General features: G+C 39.3%; 1 protein-coding gene across 1 annotated transcript in view; it reads left to right on the top strand.

Annotated features, from left to right (window-relative positions):
• The window catches only part of VWC2 (von Willebrand factor C domain containing 2), a 70,459-nt gene that overhangs the window by 19,422 nt on the left and 30,778 nt on the right, over positions 1-20,259 (top strand). Inside the window, exon 3 of the mRNA XM_063116288.1 lies at positions 6,168-6,297. Coding sequence (XP_062972358.1) covers positions 6,168-6,297 — 130 coding nt within the window. The remainder of the gene's footprint in view (positions 1-6,167; positions 6,298-20,259) is intronic.

Raw genomic sequence — 20,259 nt, 5'->3', positions numbered from 1 at the left:
TCGATGCCTTTGGGCTCTAATAGCACTGCTGATATGTTCAGGACTTGGGGATTTTAAGTGGTGTCCAGATTATTTTGTCTGCCTTGGCAAATTAGTTCCCAGGAAACTTTCTCAATTAGTCAGTATAAATTCATCAAGCTTTTGGGTTCAACTGAAGTATGATTTAGATAGGTAGTCTAGAATTTTCTTGCATATTTGGGGAAGGATAAACATGACCAAGATGAATGAAACATTTATTTACATTTTAAGAGGTCTTCCTTTCTTTATACCTTCATCTTATCTTTAAACCTTCATCATAATTCATAAATTACTCAACTATTTTCTTTAGCAAGTATACCCTCCCAGATTTTTATTACATAAATTGCAATTATCTAGAGGAGAAAATAGGTCTAATTTTCCAAATTTACAAGCTTATCATTAGCCATATAGTTTAGTTTCTGTTTCAGGCTGAAATAAGGAGTCCCAATACTCAGTTGCCCTTTGGGTACAAACTGGAAGTTATTATTTGGCTGTGCTGAAAACTTGGCAGGCACTAGGTTTCTTACTTGTCCAAGGATCAGTTTAATTAACAATGCTCTGAGTTGTATATGGAAAGTATTGGGTTGTAGATATTGTTTTGGCCCTTTTACTCAAGGTTACAGTGTTTGGACAACACAATAGGCAATGTTGGGTTAATAGTCAACTCTGCAGTTGATTATTGAGGCCCAACACACAACACAAGAACCAATGGTTGTTCAAATAATCAATTCTGCACAACCAACCATGGTATGAAAAAGTCCTGACAGATGTCACAATAACTAACCATTGACTATCTAACCCACCGTTGACTATTTAGCCTAGCATTGGTTATCGTGTCATCCAAAACCAATCAGTGAGAAAATCCTAGTTTTAAAATAGCTAATTAATCTTTTGCAAGGTAAATTGGGCTGCCTATACGGAATTTATCCTTATATCAGGGGTTAGAGATTCGTTGAGCAGATAGAGTAGTCAAGAGAATTATTAGATCGTATTGAAGGGTCAAATCTCCTGCTGACTTGCAACAGTGGATAGCAGATGTTTGTTCTTTACTGAAATTTGAACTGGTTCTTTTGTTAAAGAATGGTAAACCCAACTTTCAAGCAACTTGGCCTCCTTTGGCTGAATTGTTTGCTTTTTCAGAATATATTTCCAGAATTTTTATTCTTCTCCTTTTCTTAATATGTTATAAGCTATGCTACATTATATATTAGATGTTAAGTTTGTATTGTTAGTTAACTTAGGTTATGTTATCACCTTATAATCATAAATGTATTATTGAACTTGATATATGTCTTTCTTTTGTTTTTTCGTTTTCATTTAATTTTAAAAAATTTCATTCGTGGTGGCAAAGAGCTGTGCAATTAAAAGTGGGATTGTAGCACTTGGACAGGCTTCTTTGTTCCCTTTTATATTTGCAGGCTGTGTTCGGATGTCACTTTAAACCATGATGGTTTAATAAGCCATTCACAGTAGCGTATTTTGAAAATAAGCTACTGTTATCCTCCACACGATCAGACTAATAAACTACTGTGAGTCATTTATTAAGCTACTGTGTGTAATTTGACTCAGTGCCCCACCACCCCCTGGGCACCTGTCCTGCAGTCATCCTGCCCAAGCAGTAGTGCTGTTTCACCTCTGAAGTGCTGGGGGTTTGCAGGATCAGGACTAGGCACCTCATTCACCATCAACCCCCCTGAGTATTTGCTGCAGAGGAGCTAAAATCCCAAGTGTTCCCCAAAGGGGGAAGTGGCTAGAAATCCTTGGAGTTTGCAGGATTGGAACCAAACCTCATAGCCAGCCTCCCCTACCAGGGCCAGGGCCAGACTATTTTGTGCTCTAGGCAAGGTGAGCTACTTTCAGTCACACACACACACACACACACACACACACACACACACACAAACACACACCAAAAATGCCAACTTTGATTTTTAAGAACATATGTTTCTGGAAAAAATAAGAAGCACAAAACTTGAAACTGCTAAATTTATTTTAAAGTGCAAGAAATACGTCGTGCCAATTATAGCAAACAAATTGGAAAGGAACGTCTATGGGTCTAAAATGCATTATTTAATAGGAATATCACCTCCAAATCATCCCCCCAACTCACACGCATGCACACATGCACACCTGGCATCACTCACTCCAAACAATCACACGCATGAACACATGCATTCACTCAAAGACCCCATGCACCCCATTCACCCATACATTCTCTCTCTCTCTCTCTCTTCTGGGCACGTTCTGAACGTGGAGCTGCCCCACCCCCACCCCAGCGTCCCTGGCTTCTCTTCGGCTGGGCGGGCACGGGGTGCCATCTCGCCCACACAGGCCCAGCTGAATCCTCGGGCCGGCCCAGCTCACAGCCAATGCGCATGTAGGGTGACCATATGAAAAGGAGGACAGGGCTCCTGTATCTTTAACAGTTGTATTGAAAAAGGAATTTCAGCAGGTGTCATTTGTATATATGGAGAACCTGGGGAAATTCCTCTTCATCACAACAGTTAAAGCTGCAGGTGCCCTGCCCTCTTTTGTATCTGGTCACTCTAGTATAGCTCCTGCACCTTTAACTGTTGTGATGAAGAGGGGATTTCACCAGGTTCTCCATATATACAAATGACACCTGCTGAAATTCCTTTTTCTTTGCAACTGTTAAAGATACAGGAGCCCTGTCCTCCATTTCATATGGTCACCCTATGCGCGTGAGTGCTGCGCTGTGCCCGGCGCCCCTCTTAGCTTGGCGCTCTAGGCGGCCGCCTGAGTGGCCTCTATGGTAGCACTGGCCCTGTCCCCTACTAAGGTAGCACTCGATGCAGTATGTAAACCCAGTGCCCTTACTCTGAAAGCAGCAAAAATCCGAGGTGCACCAAAAAGCCTAGAACACCTTGGGGGTTTGCAGGATTGGGACCAAACCACATAGCTTGCCTCCTTTGCACTGCTGGCTTAGTCCCTTTAATGTGTCCTAATCAGTAAGCAAATGAAAAGCACAGCAGCAGCTGTTTTTACTGCTCTGCAGCAAACCAAAATAACCCACTGTGACCACCACATGACACAATAATACATAAAGGGTTAAATAACCCACTCTGCAGACCATGGGTTATCAGAGTGGTTTATTTTGGCCAAATAAGCCATTGTAGTTTAAAAAAACAAACTCCCACCAGATGACCCAATCACAGTGTATCAGTTCATGGCACTTTTCCTGAGCTTTGCCAAGAGTTGTCCAGTTTGGTTGCCATTGGAATCCATCTTTCTTGTTGATCTCACTCTGCAGGATTGATAACTTAGGGCCTTGCTAGACCAGGGGTTAGCCCAGGCTAATACCCGGGCTTGCCCCTGTGCATTTATTTATTTATTTATTTATTTATTACATTTTTATACCGCCCAATAGCCGAAGCTCTCTGGGCGGTTCACAAAAATTAAAACCACAGTAAAACACCCAACAGTTTAAAACACAATCTAGATGACCCACAGGGGCTCCTGGGCTCAGACAGGGGTCAACCCTGCCTGGGCCCGGAGTATCTGGCTTCAGTTGTAGCCCAGTATTTCCTGCGGTCTCGGGCTGAGGCCAAGACCGCGAGCGTATAGCCCATTCCGCCACTTTTCCCAGCTACCGCAATTACAGGCGAGTAGCCGGGAAAAGCGGCGGACGGGGTGCAGTGCTCCACCGGAGCGCTGGGCCCATTGGAGCCAGGGGCAGATGGGGGGAAGATCGGAGCCGGGGGAAGATGGGGGGGAAGATCGGAGCCGGAGGGAGATGGGGGGGGCAGATCGGAGCCGGGGGGAGATGGGGGGAAAGATCGGAGCCGGGGGGAAAGGAAATCGGAGCTAAGGGGGAATCAGAGCCAGGGGGGAGTGGGGAACCCTTTTAAAAAAAAACACCTTACCTTAAGCGGTGGTGCGCTCCTGCGCATCCATCCCCTTTAAAACGAAAAAAATGGCAGATGCAACGGGGCTTTCGTGCAGCCCGTTGCATCTGACGTGTGGAAAGTAGTGACAGCCTGCACTACTTCTAGTGTGGGCTGGCCGCTCCTCACCACCAGATTATGCAGTAGGTCTAGCAAGGCCCTTAGTATCTCTTTGAAATGCTCCTGTGAGTACTGGGGGAGTTTTCAAGGGCTAGTTCCACTGGCCACTCATGTTCAGAGTCACATGGATGCACTTGCAATCTATGCTACCTGCACTTTATTGATTTGCTGATTAGATTCGCCTACAGGTCTACAGCAAAGCATAAGTAACCAGTAAAATGTTTCATTAGTAATTGGGCAGAGGGGAGCCAGATGCTATCGGTAGTGCCAGGCAAGCCCTGATTGGTTAGATGTGCAATTTTGGATAGTAGAATGGGTAGGGGTGTGTGATTTCCTACAGTAATGTAGCAGAAGCCCTGGGAGGGGGCATTTTGAATTTGGAATAATTAATATGGTGTGTGGATGGGAAATGGGACTCATCAGAATATTGGGGAGAGAGGGAGAGTGCATTATTGTAAGATTTTATTATTATTTAATTGAGAAGCAAGACTCCAGAAACGTTGAAAGGTATTTCTTTTATTTTGGTAAAATAACTTTTTTATTTTGGTAAATTCCTTTGCAACACCACCTGAATAAGAAAGGGTTAAATTTCTCTGAATGCAACGCATTCAGTGCTTTGCTGACGGATGGAGAAGGGATCTTTTCCTCAGCATGCTACAAGCAGTGCTGGGAACAGCCAAGGAGTATTCATGTCATGTGTAGAACAGGCTAGTCATAAACAGGCATCTGATGTGGTGAAGCCATGTCAGTACTACAGTGTTATAGAGGTGTTTGGAGGGAAGGAACATAGCAAGGAGGAGGGAAACAAGCAACCCAGGGATTGAGAAAACAAGCTAACTCAGGGATTGAGAAAACGACAACTCTGGATAGGGCAACATGCTGTGGGTTAATTATGGGTTAAATAAACCGTGGGTTAGCATTATGCGCTAACCAGGCGAATAGCTCCACAAGACTTATGTGAGAAAACTAAGCAATATTCTTAAGAGGAAAGTACTCCTTCAACGTGCTTCCTGACAGTATACTTTCAAATGTTTGCATAAGAAGATCCAAATTTGACTATTATCTTCTCATGCAGACATTTTAATATATTGAGAATATATAATACATTCCCTTTTGCACTTTGAGAAGATTATACTACTGGTCCCTAGTCCACATCTTTACACGTGAGTGAATTTAGTCCATAGGCTCAGAGAAATATATGGGATCAGCATGTTTATTTACTGTTTAAATAACTAGAACAAACATGGAACAAAGTAGATATAGCCTAGCCTGTGAAAATATACTACCTGGACTAAAACAACTGTGGGCAGAAAATAGGCTGGGATCTACGGAAAGGTCAGAGAAAGATATGAAGTCGATTGGTAAGGTTTTTTTATTTGCATTGTATCAAGAACCAAAAAAGTAATTTTTCCCTTAGAAAATAGTGTTTGAATCCTGATCAGTAGCAACTCACATTTATCGATCTGTACTTTTATCTTTCTATTTTGTGAATTTATAACTCTCCTTTCGATATATATGTGTCAGGATGGCATACTTGTATATGACAGTCCTCCCAGTGTGTTGCTTATAGGGAGGGTGTAGAATAGGGTGACCATATGAAAAGGAGGACAGGGCTCCTGTATCTTTAACAGTTGTATTCAAAAGAAAATTTCAGCAGGTGTCATTTGTATATATGGAGAACCTGGTGAAATTCCCTCTTCATCACAACAGTTAAAGCTGCCGGTGCCCTGCCCTCTTTTAATTCTGTTCACTCTAGTATAGCTCCTGCAGCTTTAAATGTTGTGATGAAGAAGGAATTTCACCAGGTTCTCCATATATACAAATGACACCTGCTGAAATTCCCTTTTCTATGCAACTGTTAAAGATACAGGAGCCCAGTCCTCCTTTTCATATGGTCATCCTAGTGTAGAAGGTAATTTGCTCTGTCTGCTGACCCACCATTTTGCATGTGTTTCTGCAATACACAGACCTGAGCCTCTGTTTTGCACTTGTTTCTGGTTGGTGGACCTTAGGGTTTAGTAAACACAGAGAGAGAGAGAGAGAGAGAGAGAGAGAGAGAGAGTAGATCCTCAAACATAATGTCTCCCAACTCCTGGACTAAAATATAATTGGGTTTATTTTCAGGTTTCACCTTGTGAGAAATGCCGCTGTGAAGCCAATGGTGAAGTAGTATGCACAGTGTCTGCTTGTCCTCAAACTGAGTGTGTGGACCCTGTATATGAACCAGATCAGTGCTGTCCCATCTGCAAAAATGGTAAGTAACATGCATAGTAACATGCATAGAATTGCAGTGCTTCACAGTCATTCTTGCCTACATTGATATTCATTTTGTATTTGTGTACATAAGCAATGTGAAAAGTATCCCTTAGGGGTTGTACTTTATTACGCTTGGCAAATCAAAACTATAAGAAACTATACGTTTTGTACGCTGTATTTCCTTCAAGTGGCTATTCCCATGCAATAAGCTTAGTTGAAGAAACTTTGTGGATAGTTCTCCAGACCTGCTGGTTAGACACCAGGCAGACCCCAATAAAGTCTATGTCCCCAATAAACACACATTACATATGTAATATTTGTTCATAATACTACCAAATCCAATGAAGATTATAAAGTTGTTAAATAGGCAGCCAATGATGTTAAGTCTTATACTATGTTTCAAATAAAATATTAGACATTTTAATTATCTTTAAAATTATGTCCATGGGAACATAGAGAGCTGCTTCACACTGTTCGATTTTTTTGCCCATTTAGCCTAGTATTATTTGCCCATTTAGCATAGTGTTATCTACTCTGACTGGCTGTGGTTCTCCAGGTGTCCCCACCACTTGGTATCTTGTTGTCTCAATGGGATACTTAGTGTGATAGTTGGGGTAGCAGAGTGACTGAAAATGTGACCTACAGCCTGGACGTTCATCAGTTATAATCTCACTGAATGGACCTAGGTAAGCCACTGTTGCCTCATCCCCCCACATCTGAATTGAGCTGTGAGATTACTTTGATGAAGAATTTGACAGATGGATGACAAGGAAGTTAAAGGAGAATAAGGAGATTGTAGAGATGCTGAATGAATTTTCTGTGGAAGATGTAGGGCTGATACCCATGCTTGAGCTAACATTTTCATGAGATGTGTCTGAGGAAGTGAGGTAAATAGTGGTGACAAGAGATGAAGTTCTAGGCCTTATTTACAAATTGAAAAGAAATAAATCACAGGGTTCAGATGGAATCTGAGAGTTGTTCAATACTTTAAGTCTGAAATTGCTAACCTAACAAAAATAAGTAATGTACCTAATGTTGGCCTCTGTGCCAGGGGATTTGGAAAGTGGCCAATGTAATGCCACTTGTAATGTTCATAATTACCTAGAATTAGGAGTGGCCAAGAGTTATCTGCTAATAACAGCAAATTATTAAGGGTGTTTAAAACGAAAAGGAAATTTGGAGAGCTCCAAAAGGATCTCTCCAAACCAGGGGAATGGGCATTAAACAGCAAATATGATTCCGTGTAAACTGAAATTTCCTGGGGGTCCCAATCCAGCCCTCTGGGGTTTCCCAAATGCCTTCACCTCCTTTCTCCTAACACTGCCCCCTTTCCTGTAACCTTTCCCCTGGTGGTTTGCCAGCTTTTGGGAAGTTTCCCCCCTGTTTTAAAAGGTTGAAATGCTCTCCTATGGCATCCTGAAACTACAATACGCTGGTATTTTTTGTATCATTGGTGAGGGGTTGTATTTTAGGCTCTGCCCCTTTGCCTTTGCCCCCAACCACCACAGGAATATGGCCTCTGAAAGCTTCTCCAAACTTGAATTTAGCTCTTGGGCTTAAAGAGGTCCCCAGCCTTGATCTAGTTCAATCCTCTGCTGATGCAGGAACTCTGCTACTAAAGCATCCCTGATAGGTGGTCATCTAAGCCCAGTATGGTTCAAGTCCATAAATCCCAGCAGCTTATAATATGGAGCACTTCAACTAAGGCTGGAGTGCTGCAAGAAAATGAAATTCTCCGCCCATATCCCAAACAGAATATTTTTAACTGAAGCTATTCAATCTCACCTCTGTGTGATTACAAGTTATAGAACAAGATTACATGTCTAACATACCTCAATTCATTGCTTTTGAATTGCTTAGGAAGAAACTGAACATGATTCTCATATAAAAATCCTTATATCTATACAGTCAGCCAAAGAAACACATTCTTTATCTATAGCTAATCCATTTCATTAGTGGCATTTGACAAAGCTGCACTATAGTCAGACTGAAATAAATCCAATTTGCCTTGTTTAAACAAAAAAGGGGTTTCACAGTCTCTCTCTCTCTCTCTCTTTCTATGAGCTTTGGAGACTACTGGTGAGATAAAGTTCAGTCTTATAGCTGTTCAGATTTGCAGCTGGAAGCTGCACTGGCTATTTTCCAGCAAGGCAGAACAACTGCATATCAGTAAAGATGGCCCACAAATCTATGTTAAAGTGTAATAAATCTGACAATAGACCAAGAGAAAACAAAGCCTTATTCTCCTAAACAATTGTAAAACATACCACTTGATCCAACAGAAAATACTTCCTTATTAAATAATTTAATTTAATAGTACCTAAAAGCAGGTATACTATGTAGCATAACAGTTCAAATGGGGGTGGAAAAAAGGAGTGTTGAAAGGCTTAGAATATAGAAGCTTGCTGTTTATACTGCAGACCGGCATCTTATTCTTTGGATCTCATTTGAAAAGAATGAGATCCACCTGTTGTGTAATGGCATTTTTAATGCTTTTTTTAAAAAAAAAATCTGACATTTTAAAGCAAATATTATCACAAGCGGTAATTGATTTCTTAATTGATCTCTGCAATCATGATGGATAGAATAATTTTTTAAACACACAAACAATTTTAATTTTCTGGCTTGAAAGAACCTTGACAGCTACATTTAACCTGTAGGCTCTCAGTTTAGACTTGTTTTTAGAATCATTCATTCATTCATCAAATATTTATTAATTGCTCTTCTGACCCGTAGTGTCCATTCATCATTTGTAAAATGGAAAGAGTATTAACATTCCGGACAGCTTGTGTGTGTTATGCCCTAGTGAACAATCTTCCAGTTTGCAACCAAACCTGGTTCAAGGTATTATTATTGATATAAAGCCTTACACATGTTAGGACCGGATTACCTGAAATATAGTCTCACACACACAACAAGGTAGCAACACGGCAATGGGCCTCCTCTATGGCGACTCTCTCCCTCTGGACTGGCCTTCCCTCTGTGGTACATTAGGCACAGACAATCTTGTGCTTTGATCGATGACTAAAAATTAACGTATTTACCTTGAATTTTTCCAACCATTAGCCTATCTAATGGTGTTATGCTTTTAATGATGTATTATTTTGCAATATGTTGTGAATTGCTTCCGGATTTTTAAAATGGGAAGTAGTATATAAATGTTCTAAAATAAATAAATAATAAATAACCCGGAGATTAACAAGGGGAATTATTGCTGCTGCTTCTGGACCGTAGCAGCTTTTGATACTGCGGATCATGGTATTCTTTTGGATTGTTTGGAACATCCAGTAGGGAAAGTGTTTCAATGGGTGAGTTCCTTTCTCGTCTGATACAAATCAAAGAATGTTCAGGGGAGAGGCTAGAACACCCCCCTGGGATCTATCATGCAGGGTTCCACAAGCCTTAGTATTGTCACTAATGCTATTTAATAACTATATTTGGCCACTGAGAGATCATCTATAGTTTCAGGATTGGGTGTCATCAATATACTGATGATATTCTTTTGTATATTGATGAATATCAATAAGGCACCTGGGAGCTGCTATCTCACCTGAACCAGTATTCAAAGGCTGTGGTCAAGTGGAAGGGGAGGGAATACGTTAAAATTGAATCCAGGCAAGATGGAGGTGATGTCAGTAGGCAGTGGTCATGGTCTGGAGGGGGTTAGCCTACCTATGATTGATGGGGTCTTTGTGACCTTTTCTGATTAGCTAAAAGGCTTGAGAGAACCCCTGGACCTGGCATTGCTCCTTGAGAGGCTGGTTGGGGTTACTGCAATAACAAGGGGAGTCCCTTGTTTCATTTTAAGCTCTCCTTCCAGAGAACATTTTGTTAAAGGACAACATATAAATAATTTAAATAAATAAAAGTAATAAAGAAGCTTTTTCCTCTTCTGGATATATCAGACCATTCCAAGCTGATCCATGTTTCTTTAACCTCCAGGCTTGATTACTGCAATGTAGTTTATGTGAGACTGCTCTTAAAGATGACTCAGAATCTTGAACTGGTTGACAGGGCTGCTGTAGACCTTCTAATGGGTATTGGAAGATGGGCATATATTCTACCTGATTTGTGCCTACTGTATTGGTTGCCAGTTTGTTTCTGGATCCAATTCAAAGTGCTGGTTTCAACCTTTAAAGCCTTACACAGCCTGGGACCTGTCTTACACCATATGACCCCTTTCACATCTAGTCAACAGCTTTAGACCATGCCATCACTGTGACAAGGCCAGATGGTGGTGGCCAGAAGCCAGGCATTTACAAGAACTGACCTGTATTTGTGGAACTTCCTTCATAAAGGGATGTATTTATTTATTTATTTATTTATTGCATTTTTATACTGCCCAATAGCTGAAGCTCTCTGAGCAGTTGAGAAAAACTACCTCTTCAATGATTTTTTGAAGGGGTCTATGATATCTCTTTTCTTTTGGTTGACAATACTACTTTCAATATTGTTTTTGGTCACTATTTCTATGTTGTTCTTCAGTTTTGTATGTTTTTATATTATTGGTTTTAAAATATATATTTTAATTTGTAAACTTGTTTGGACTATCTGAAAAGTGGTTTATTAATATTTTGATAGTGTAAGATGTTCTTAAAAAAACATAGCAATAATATACCTAAATTAACCATTTGAAGGGAGTCTGGGTTGCTTAGCTGTAACTAGGATATAAATAGTAGTATCAAATGTGCCTGTGTAAATTCATGATATTCACTTTCTCACTTTTAACTGTTATTTTCTGGTATTTTGAACATATTGCTGAATTCCACACCTGATTTGGAAATGTACGTGTATGTGCCTTCCTCCCCAGTTTGTGTGTGTGTATGTGTGTGTGTGTGTGTGTGTGTGTGTGTGTGTCCAGGGCCCCTCCAGCAACACTGAAAGTGGACTTCAGGGTGAAAAAGGTCATGCATCCCTGCTCTAAAATAGGAACAGCCCTGTTTAAGTGGTTTGAAACTAAAAAGTGAATACAATCCCATAATCCTAAGGCAAGACATGTTTAAAGTTCAACAGAGAAACATTTGTTTAAAATAAGACAGGAATATAATTAAGGGATACAAAATAAAATGTATTACAAAGAGATTACTTGTTGTATTATTTCTGTGCCTATTAAATGTAACGTTCAAATAAGAATGTGGATAGAAGAAAAAAGTTGCCAGTATTAGACCCAATGATCCTGAAAATCAAAGGGGAAGTACTTTCCCTATCATATCATAAAGGATGCTGCCAGACAGAGGGGTCCTAATACTAAAAATGCATTGTGCAATTATTTCGTCTTTTTTTTCTTTCTTTCCCCTCCCCCCTGTTAATTAAAAAGACAGAAAAAGTGGTGGGAAAGAACAGGATGACTGCAAACTGAAGACAACATTATTTGGACCTCCTGAATAATTCAGTGAATAAGGCAGTGCGATTGCACAGTCTGGAAACATCCAAAGCCTTCAGTACAGCTACCAATAATGGCTGCTGATTCTGTGACTAATAGCTGACATGTAAAGATGGCATGGCAGCCTTGAAATGCCAGTGCCCACTAAAACAGAGCCTTGAGCTACTTTAGTACCAGATGCTAGTGTAGCAAAGATTGGCTTTTGAGAACATAATGCAACAAGCAAGAGGTAGAAAGTTGGAGATAGAGAAAAGAAATCATAGTTCCCCTCAAGAGTTTCCATTGAACTAATGTAGAAAATGTTCAGAGGGCCATGATAAAATATTTACATCATCTCTAATCAATAGAAAATGCAGGCGGTGAGGGTTAGGGGACTGATTAGCTGAAGATTCATGTGTATATGAATAAGTTATGACTCTCAGTTGAGATAAACTACCATCCTACTTCAAATTGATTGATCGGTCACTTTGTAGGATCTGAGCTGAGAAACCAGAGTGTTACAACACACTAATAGTTCAGTGAGTCCCCTTTTACTAAATAAATAGGAGAATCATCATTCCAAAGACTGAAAAACTGGCTCGTTTTGTGAACACATTTCTCATAATTTTTCCCCCTAGTTCTAAAGAATAAATATATTTAGATGCAACATTAAATGTAGGGTAAAATAGCCTATAAATCAAATATCACAGCTTTTGTATGATGGGCATACTAACTGTTCTATCCTTTCCCCGTCTAAGATAGAACAGCATAGGCAGGAGAATCACAGAGGGTGATGACATAAAGCCATCTTATTAGGGATGACTTATTGATGTCCTCTTCCTTGCTAGAGACTGACAGAGAGAAAATGAAGTGCCTGTTTTTTGTTTTCACCCCCATTGCTCAAAATTGATACTTATTATAGAGAAGATACTATAATATGTTTTATATTTAAAGCCACATTTTATTGCATTTATTTTTATTTTATATTCATTTTTAAGCATTGCGAGAAAAAATATATCCATGGTATATCATATACATCTCTGTAATGTTTACAAAGGAGGCCAGGATAAATACATCATACTTCTTCTCAAAAAGAACTTGCACAAACACTCATATATTTTGACATCATCAATTTTACTATTCCTTATTTTTCATATCAGATAGACTAATAAAAACTTAACTTTCCTCAAGAGTTGTGGCTGCCCTAGAAAATAATATAAATGGGAATTTCCGTCTTAAGCTTATAGACTCCCACTGTATAATAGTTCTGAATTTGTTCAAAAGAGTCAAATCTGATAAAAGTTGTATGAATCATTGATTACCAGTCTAGACCTTTGCCACAGAATGATTTTTTTTAAAAGTCCATCTTCATAAAAATCTAAATAAAATATCTCCTGTTTCCTTTTGGAACCACAAAAAATAGATTTTAAGTGGAAACACAGTTTCTATACTGGGCTAGATTTACACTACTTGTTTATAGCAGCATTGAAACACATCAATAACTGTTGGGTCACAATCCACATTCCATATACCGCTTTCATAATGTTATTTCCTGCTTTTTATTCCACATTCATAATGATTTGAAACAAGGTGTAGATATAACTCTAGGCTTGACTCTAATTAAAACGTTTTTATAGAGTTTAGCATTTAGCTCAGGCAGGGAAGTGAGAAGGGAAGGTTTTCCCTCCTTTTCTTTTTGTTGCATGCAATGGGGCATGGCCCAGCCACTTTCACTGATACATTGCATATCACCAATGGAGTGCAGATTACTGCAAGAGAACATCCACTCACAATCCATGGTGACTGTAATCACAGAGAGGTTGAGTTTCGTTGGACCAAGAGGTATGCTTTTAATGTCCATGGGATGCCCTCTCTAGGGTTGAAGGGCCAAACATTTCCTATTGCTTTATTAAATCTTATGAGATTTGCCCTTGTAACACAGATCCTCTGCTAGCTATATGTGCCTTCAGTTACAAGCAAAATAGCTGTGTGCAATTATGAATGTTTTTGGATATTACTATTCCCCTGTGGATACAACTTTGAGAAGATAGTGCAGTCAGTGTGGCCACATTGTTGAATTTTCTTGTAGTTGTTATAATTTTGTGGTTGGGCTGGTAATCATGTCCCTTGATTAATAAAGGGCCAGGGCTAGACTAATACTTGTTTCCATGAAGACAGCTGTAAATGTGAATTTGTTAAAATTAACCTGTGAAATAGTTTAGCGATTCCTTTAATGTCAAACCATCTTTGTAAGAATGTCTTATTAGGCCCCATGGCTGAATTCTGTAATATTGGCATGTCTGGCTCAAACAAGAATTAACCATAATTCACAGTTCAATGGGCTTATGTATAAATAAAAATAATGTATCTCTTAGATATGCTTCATAATTTTGGACTGTAATTTCATGCCAACTCAGCACAGTTAGCTGATCTGCTGAACCATTCTTTTGCTTAGTTGCCTTTTGATGCTCTGGTTGCAGTCTGTGCATAATGTTTTTTCTCCCTCAGGGAGATGCAGTATTTGTTCTTCATGGTCTCTGTGCCTGTGTGGAGCCTCGATTCAGGAAGTTTCCATCGCTGAGAATTTTAGTGGGAACTCTCCCCCAACATCCTACTGCGCATGCGTAGGTGGGTTTCTGCCCATTCCCTCAGTTCTTCTTCTACAACAATTGAGGTAGCCTCATCAAGAAGTCCTTGTCTTTATGACAGAAATTTGTGTGCTCATTCACTGAGTTTTAGGCCTTAGCTAGACCTAAGGTTTATCCCAGGATCGTCCCGGGGTCATCCCTGTTCATGTAAATGACACACAGGATATCCCGGGAGCAGGCAGGGACGACCCCAGCACGATCCCGGGATAAACCTTAGGTCTAGTTAAGGCCCCAGTCATCTCTTTTTCTTTCTATTGTGTCTGTCCTCCTTTGTGAAATTTTATCTGTTTTATTCTTTTATTTGGCGTGGTCTGTGAGACCGCTCTTTGTTGTCTTGGGAGATATGGCCCTTAGGGCACCCTTCAGGAAATGCATCTGTTGTAGTAGCAAATTACCACCCTTGGACAGTCACTCCCTGTGTTTGTTTTGTTTGGGAGAGGAGCATGTGATAGAGACCTGTCCACATTGTCAAGCCTTCTTGAAACAGGCTTTCAGGAACCATTCAGATCATCATTGCACTGTACTTTGGGGAAAGACTTAGCAAGCTGTTGAAACATCTAAGGCTCCAATGACACAATCCACTCTCTCTGCAAAGGGTTTAATGTGTAGAAAGTCATCAGCTACAGAAGACTCATGGCCTTCCATACTTACCATGCCTATAACACCACACCTTTAACACCAGTAAGGTCTTTGACCTTAACGACAAAAAAAAAAGTTGTCTTAAAAAAGCACATACACCAAAATCTATTGAGTTGCAAAAGAAGAAAAATGAAAAGAAAGTTTCTGGACAGAAGAATCAGTGCTGAAGTTGGCTAAATAATTGCTTGCTCTGCCACCTTTAATGAACTTGCCAGTCATGATGAAGCTGGAGGCCTCGGTACTGATGGTCAATACAGCAGAAGTTGCATCATTATCAGAAGGTGAAATCCATGATCAGCCATCAGTGCCTGAAAGGGAATGGGACCATCATAGAGCTAGATCTCCTTGAGAACAGTCCTTCTGAGGTTCTCCTCATTCCCTGTTTTCAACAGACTACTCATATGGATCAGAGATCAGAACAGTATCATGCTCATTATTATCAACATTATTTATACTGTCCACTGTCTGTGTGGGAGACATGGACAGCATTGTCATGTCCTCTAAAACCGTCTTACTGTTGGGGTGACTGGCAACAGGAGAGGGGGGAATCGATAGCAATGTCCATAATTGATCAACTGTCACCGAGACAGTCGTCAGTACCGACAACCACAGTTTCACACACACCCCAGCCAATCATGTTTTTCTGCCGCTGACAGCTCCACCACCAATACAGTAACTGGAGCTTCTGGGTTCAACAGCAACATCTATTGTGATGGACAATACAAATTGCAATCTCCTGACACCTTGGTGGCCCAGACAGGGGTGGTTTGCCCCACTGCTTCAGCGTGCACAAGGGAAATATATATGCCTGCTGTTGAGGCCTGATCTACTACATCGTGATCTAGGACAGATCTGACACCTGGATCTACTCACACTATGACTAATGGCATGGGGGCTGAAGCATCAGCAAACAGTCCTTTAGCTTCAGAACAGGTACAGAGAGTTCTCAAGGCTTCTAGTAGGCCAAATGCAAGACATTCTTATGCCCATAAATGGAACAAATTTTGTGGGTTTCCCATTCTTAACAGTTTTAATCCAGTTAACTGTTTGGTTCACCATACATTACAATTTTTGTTATCTTTGTCTGGGAATGGCCTCAAGATGTCTTTGCTCAAGGTCTATCTGGTAACGACATCTGATGCTCATGTTCAAATAAAGGGTCGTTCTACCTTCTCATGCCAGTGTGACAGTTCCTTCAGGGTCTGCAGAATCTGAAACCTTCTGTTCAAGCACTTGTACTGATTTGGAACTTGTCAGTGGTGCTTTAGCAACCAAGCCATTTGAACCCATGGCATGGTTGAATGTTTTTTTTAAAAAAAACTGTAAGATTATTGCATACATAAGCAATAAAATATATTACAGAATATAATAAGTGCAAGGTTGAGAAGAACTGGAGTTCCATCAACAGAGAGATTAAAAAGTAATAACTGCTTTTTAATCTCTCTGGAGATTTAACCACGCCAGGATTATTTTCCATTTTCTAGGCAAATGGAGCCAATCTTTAGGTTATTGACACAAAGAGAAGTTGAAATACGTCTCTATGTTAGCTGAGCTGTACAGCAATTTAGAAATCAAATAATTTATTGTCATTACCATGACATTACATTTATAGTGAGCTGAAGTTCTTATTTGCTAAAATTCTGGCCCTACAGCAAAGCTAGGTTCACAATGTCAAATCCATCTTTTCCCACTTGTCAAATAACATTTTACAACAAATAGAGAAGTAGGGCAAAGTGAAAAATGGGGAGTGGAATGGAACAATAAATTGAATGGCTATTAAAATGGAAAATCAATCTTAAAAACAGTTCTGTGTTGATATCTTAAATGTTTAGCTCATAACACATTAAAATGCCTTAAAATTTTCATTTTATATACCATCTATCAACTATTCAAGCACTTTCGAACAAGTCACTTAAGTATATTTTAATGATAATGAGCCAATTATTTTTAGAACTTGGTAGTAAACATATTCTGTATAATTTTTTTTATGGTTTTTAAATTAATGAATTCAGTTTTCAAACTCAGTAAAAGCTACTGTAAATAACAAGGTCCCATTATACAATTTTCATTGACCAGGAATGCTTTAATCATTCTTCAGCCTGATTAAGATACATTAATTAGAATTTTTGAAACCTATGGGGTAATTATTCCTTTCTCTGCATTTTAATTTGTGTACTATTACTGTATTCAACTACCACTTAGAGGACATCATTTTAAAGTGTTCTAAATTACTGATACTTTAAGAAGCTTAAAAGTTCAGTCTTTTTCAGAAATTGAAGATATAGTGGGAATGAAAATAGAACAAACACCAAAGATTGCATTACTATCACTATTTGAAGATATAAAGTGTGGAAAAGAAACTATAGAGTTGATATCGAGTTTGCTGGTTGCAGCACGATTGATGGTAGCCAGGAACTGGAAGATTCAAGGGGAATATTCTATTGAAGAATGGTATAAAGAAGTATGGGATATAGCCATTAATGATAAATTGACATGTAATATTAAGTGGAGAAAAGGCGTAACTAAAATAAATGAGTTTGAAGGAATCTGGAAACAGTTCCTAATATTCTTGTTTACTAAGGGAAGTGGGAAACCGCCAGCAGAAGAAACGATAAGATTTTGGACTCAGGAATAGATCCCGAGGTGGGGGGTGCACTTTATGTTAAGAATGATTATGTTGTAGTATGATAATGTATAGGTAATATTTATTCAACATATATGTACTCAACATTTATTCAATATGTATATAGCAGTTGTTTGATGTTTTCTTTTTATTATCATTATTATTGTAATGTTGTATGTTTATATAGTGTAGAAAATAAAAAAAACAATAAAAAGTTCAGTCTTTTAAAAAATATAGAGTATAATTCAGACAAAACAAACCATTTTGAAGTCCCATTGATTTCACTGTGAGAGATTTAAGAACAAACCTAACTTTCCCATTGGAAAAAAATGGGAATTTGGGTGGATTGTTCTCATACATTTTTCTTTGTAAATTTTAAATATATCGATGGTGTTGCAATTTGCTTCTGGAATGTTGTCATAGCAAACCGGTCTTAACTTAGGGCTGCTAACTCTATCAATAAGCAAGGACTATTGGTCTAAAGCTGCCATTCGCTACAATGGGGTGGATGCAGGAGAATTTTACAGCCTGGTCCTTGGAAGCTAAGACTAGCAACCGGGATATTATCTCATACTGACATTCCTAGCCAAAAAAAAATACAGAACACACTATGTGGAGTATTTTGTTCAATTCTAGCACTCCAGCTTAATTTGGATGTTGACAAGTTTGGAAGAGGCTTCAGAAGAGAACTATAAAGATGATAAAAAAAGTCCTGAAAGCAAATTGCTTAAGGCAAAACTAAAGGGATTTTGAAAATTTATCAATGGACAAAAGTATGTATGGAAAGTTTTCAAGTGTATAACAGGATCTCAGATCTATTTTCTGTAGATAAGTTGAACAACTAGTCATCTGTTATCTATTCCAGGGTGGTCAGTTATTACTTCTGTGTCTTTCCTTCTTGCAGACCAAAATAAGCACGTGACACCAAAAACTGCAAAAATTTTAGCAGGTGCTATCAAATTAAGATCTACCATTTTATCAGAGTTTTAATTTCTCTCAGCTCCTTTGACTGAACAGAAGTTTATTGGTTCGATTTACTTCTTATTTTATGTGTAAAGACATATTAATTCTGGAATTTGTGTTTAAGGTAATTTTTTAGAATGCAACTTGGGTAATTTTGGTCAAGTACAATCTTGCTTTTATTCTTTTGTACATTTCATTTCAAATGCTAAGGCTTGTGGCTGATATAAATAAAGGAATTCATTCATTCATTCACTGAACAACTAGTAATGGGTTTCTATTACAGAAGAAACATGATCTTTGTTTATGGCATTTATAAGTTTATAACCGTAGGCATCTGAGGCAACACATAGTATTAAAGATGTGTTACCAATGGGTTGGAATTGAATATACTATGTCTTGTTTACAGGTGGGTCATGCCCTAAGCCGGGTTGGCAGGGCAAGCAGTCCAGGTCCTCTCAGTGAAATTCCAGTCAGGTTTCACAAAACAGAAGCTTAGTCACGTTAGTCCATAGTCTTTTGACAAGGGGTCGTGGAGCCAAGCGTCAAAGCAGTCAAGGAGTGTCCAGAAAAGCAGTGTCAGAACCATTGCTGAGGGTCTAGAAATCAGAGTTGTGCTGCAGCCGGTCAAGAAGCCAAGGAAATGGACAGTTTGCCTTCAGCAAGGTATGCCTGGGCCTGGTCTGATTTATAGCCGGCTGTTAATTAGCACAGCTGGGTCATCAAGGCCAGGTTTGGTGCTTAAGTACTCTCTCCTGCCGTGACTGGCTTTTCCTCTTTCGCTGTTCCAGCCTGCTTTTTCTCAGCTGTAGTTGCTTTTGTAACCTATAGCTTTCCTTTTACTGTAGTCCAAAAGAATAAGAATGAGCTGACTCTTCAGGGTGCTTATCTCCATAATCTTTGGCGTAAGTTTGGATATTAGAAATCAATGGATCAGGGGCTCTCTGAATCATGGCACCTTCCCATTTGAAGTATTCACTAGAAGCCACAGTAACTTTGTGGGGGAGGGGGGAATGTGGCTATTAATAGTGTTTTGTAATTTAATTAGAAGGTATTTCTAGCCATTAGAAGGTATTTCTAGTGAAAAGGTTCCCCACATTAAAAACAAATAGCATGCCAGGTCCCCATTCATATTGTGAATTCATTCAAACGAGTTCTATAGAATTGGGCCTTATGTGGGATCTCTGGAAACAGGTATCACAGAGGAATAATCTGGGACTCTTGCTTCCGAAGAAATTATACTTAACCAAGGCACATTTGCAATAGGGAGGGGAGTGCAGTCTGAGAAACGTTGATCCCCACTGATCACTGCTTCAACATGGTGCTACGGGATTTCTTCGTGTGTCTGCCACTTAAATTCCTTCTTAAGAAATTCCATTGTGCTTCCTGTAGATTCCCTCTCATGGGCAGCTAATATGCCGTGAGTAATCATCATTGGGGTTTCTCCAGCAGGGAGTTGGGAAAGCAAGTAATCATCTCTCTGAAAACTCCATGAGCTGGCACTATAGCAGATGAATAAGAGAGGCATTTTCTTCAGTGAAATTGAAATTACATGTTTCATATAATCTGCTGTTCAAACAGTCTCCTTCAAATCTTCCCTACCCCCAAATAGTGCTTCCCTTCTAAATGATTATATTTCACTGTGAAAATAAAATAGATGTTGATGACTTTGCACTCACTTTCTGGTTTGAACTTTCAAGTATTGCTTGTAAATGTACTTGTAAATCA

The sequence above is a fragment of the Elgaria multicarinata genome, chromosome 1 (assembly GCF_023053635.1).
Source record: "Elgaria multicarinata webbii isolate HBS135686 ecotype San Diego chromosome 1, rElgMul1.1.pri, whole genome shotgun sequence".
Taxonomy (NCBI): domain Eukaryota; kingdom Metazoa; phylum Chordata; class Lepidosauria; order Squamata; family Anguidae; genus Elgaria; species Elgaria multicarinata.
This window is presented reverse-complemented; position numbering and strand designations above follow the sequence as displayed.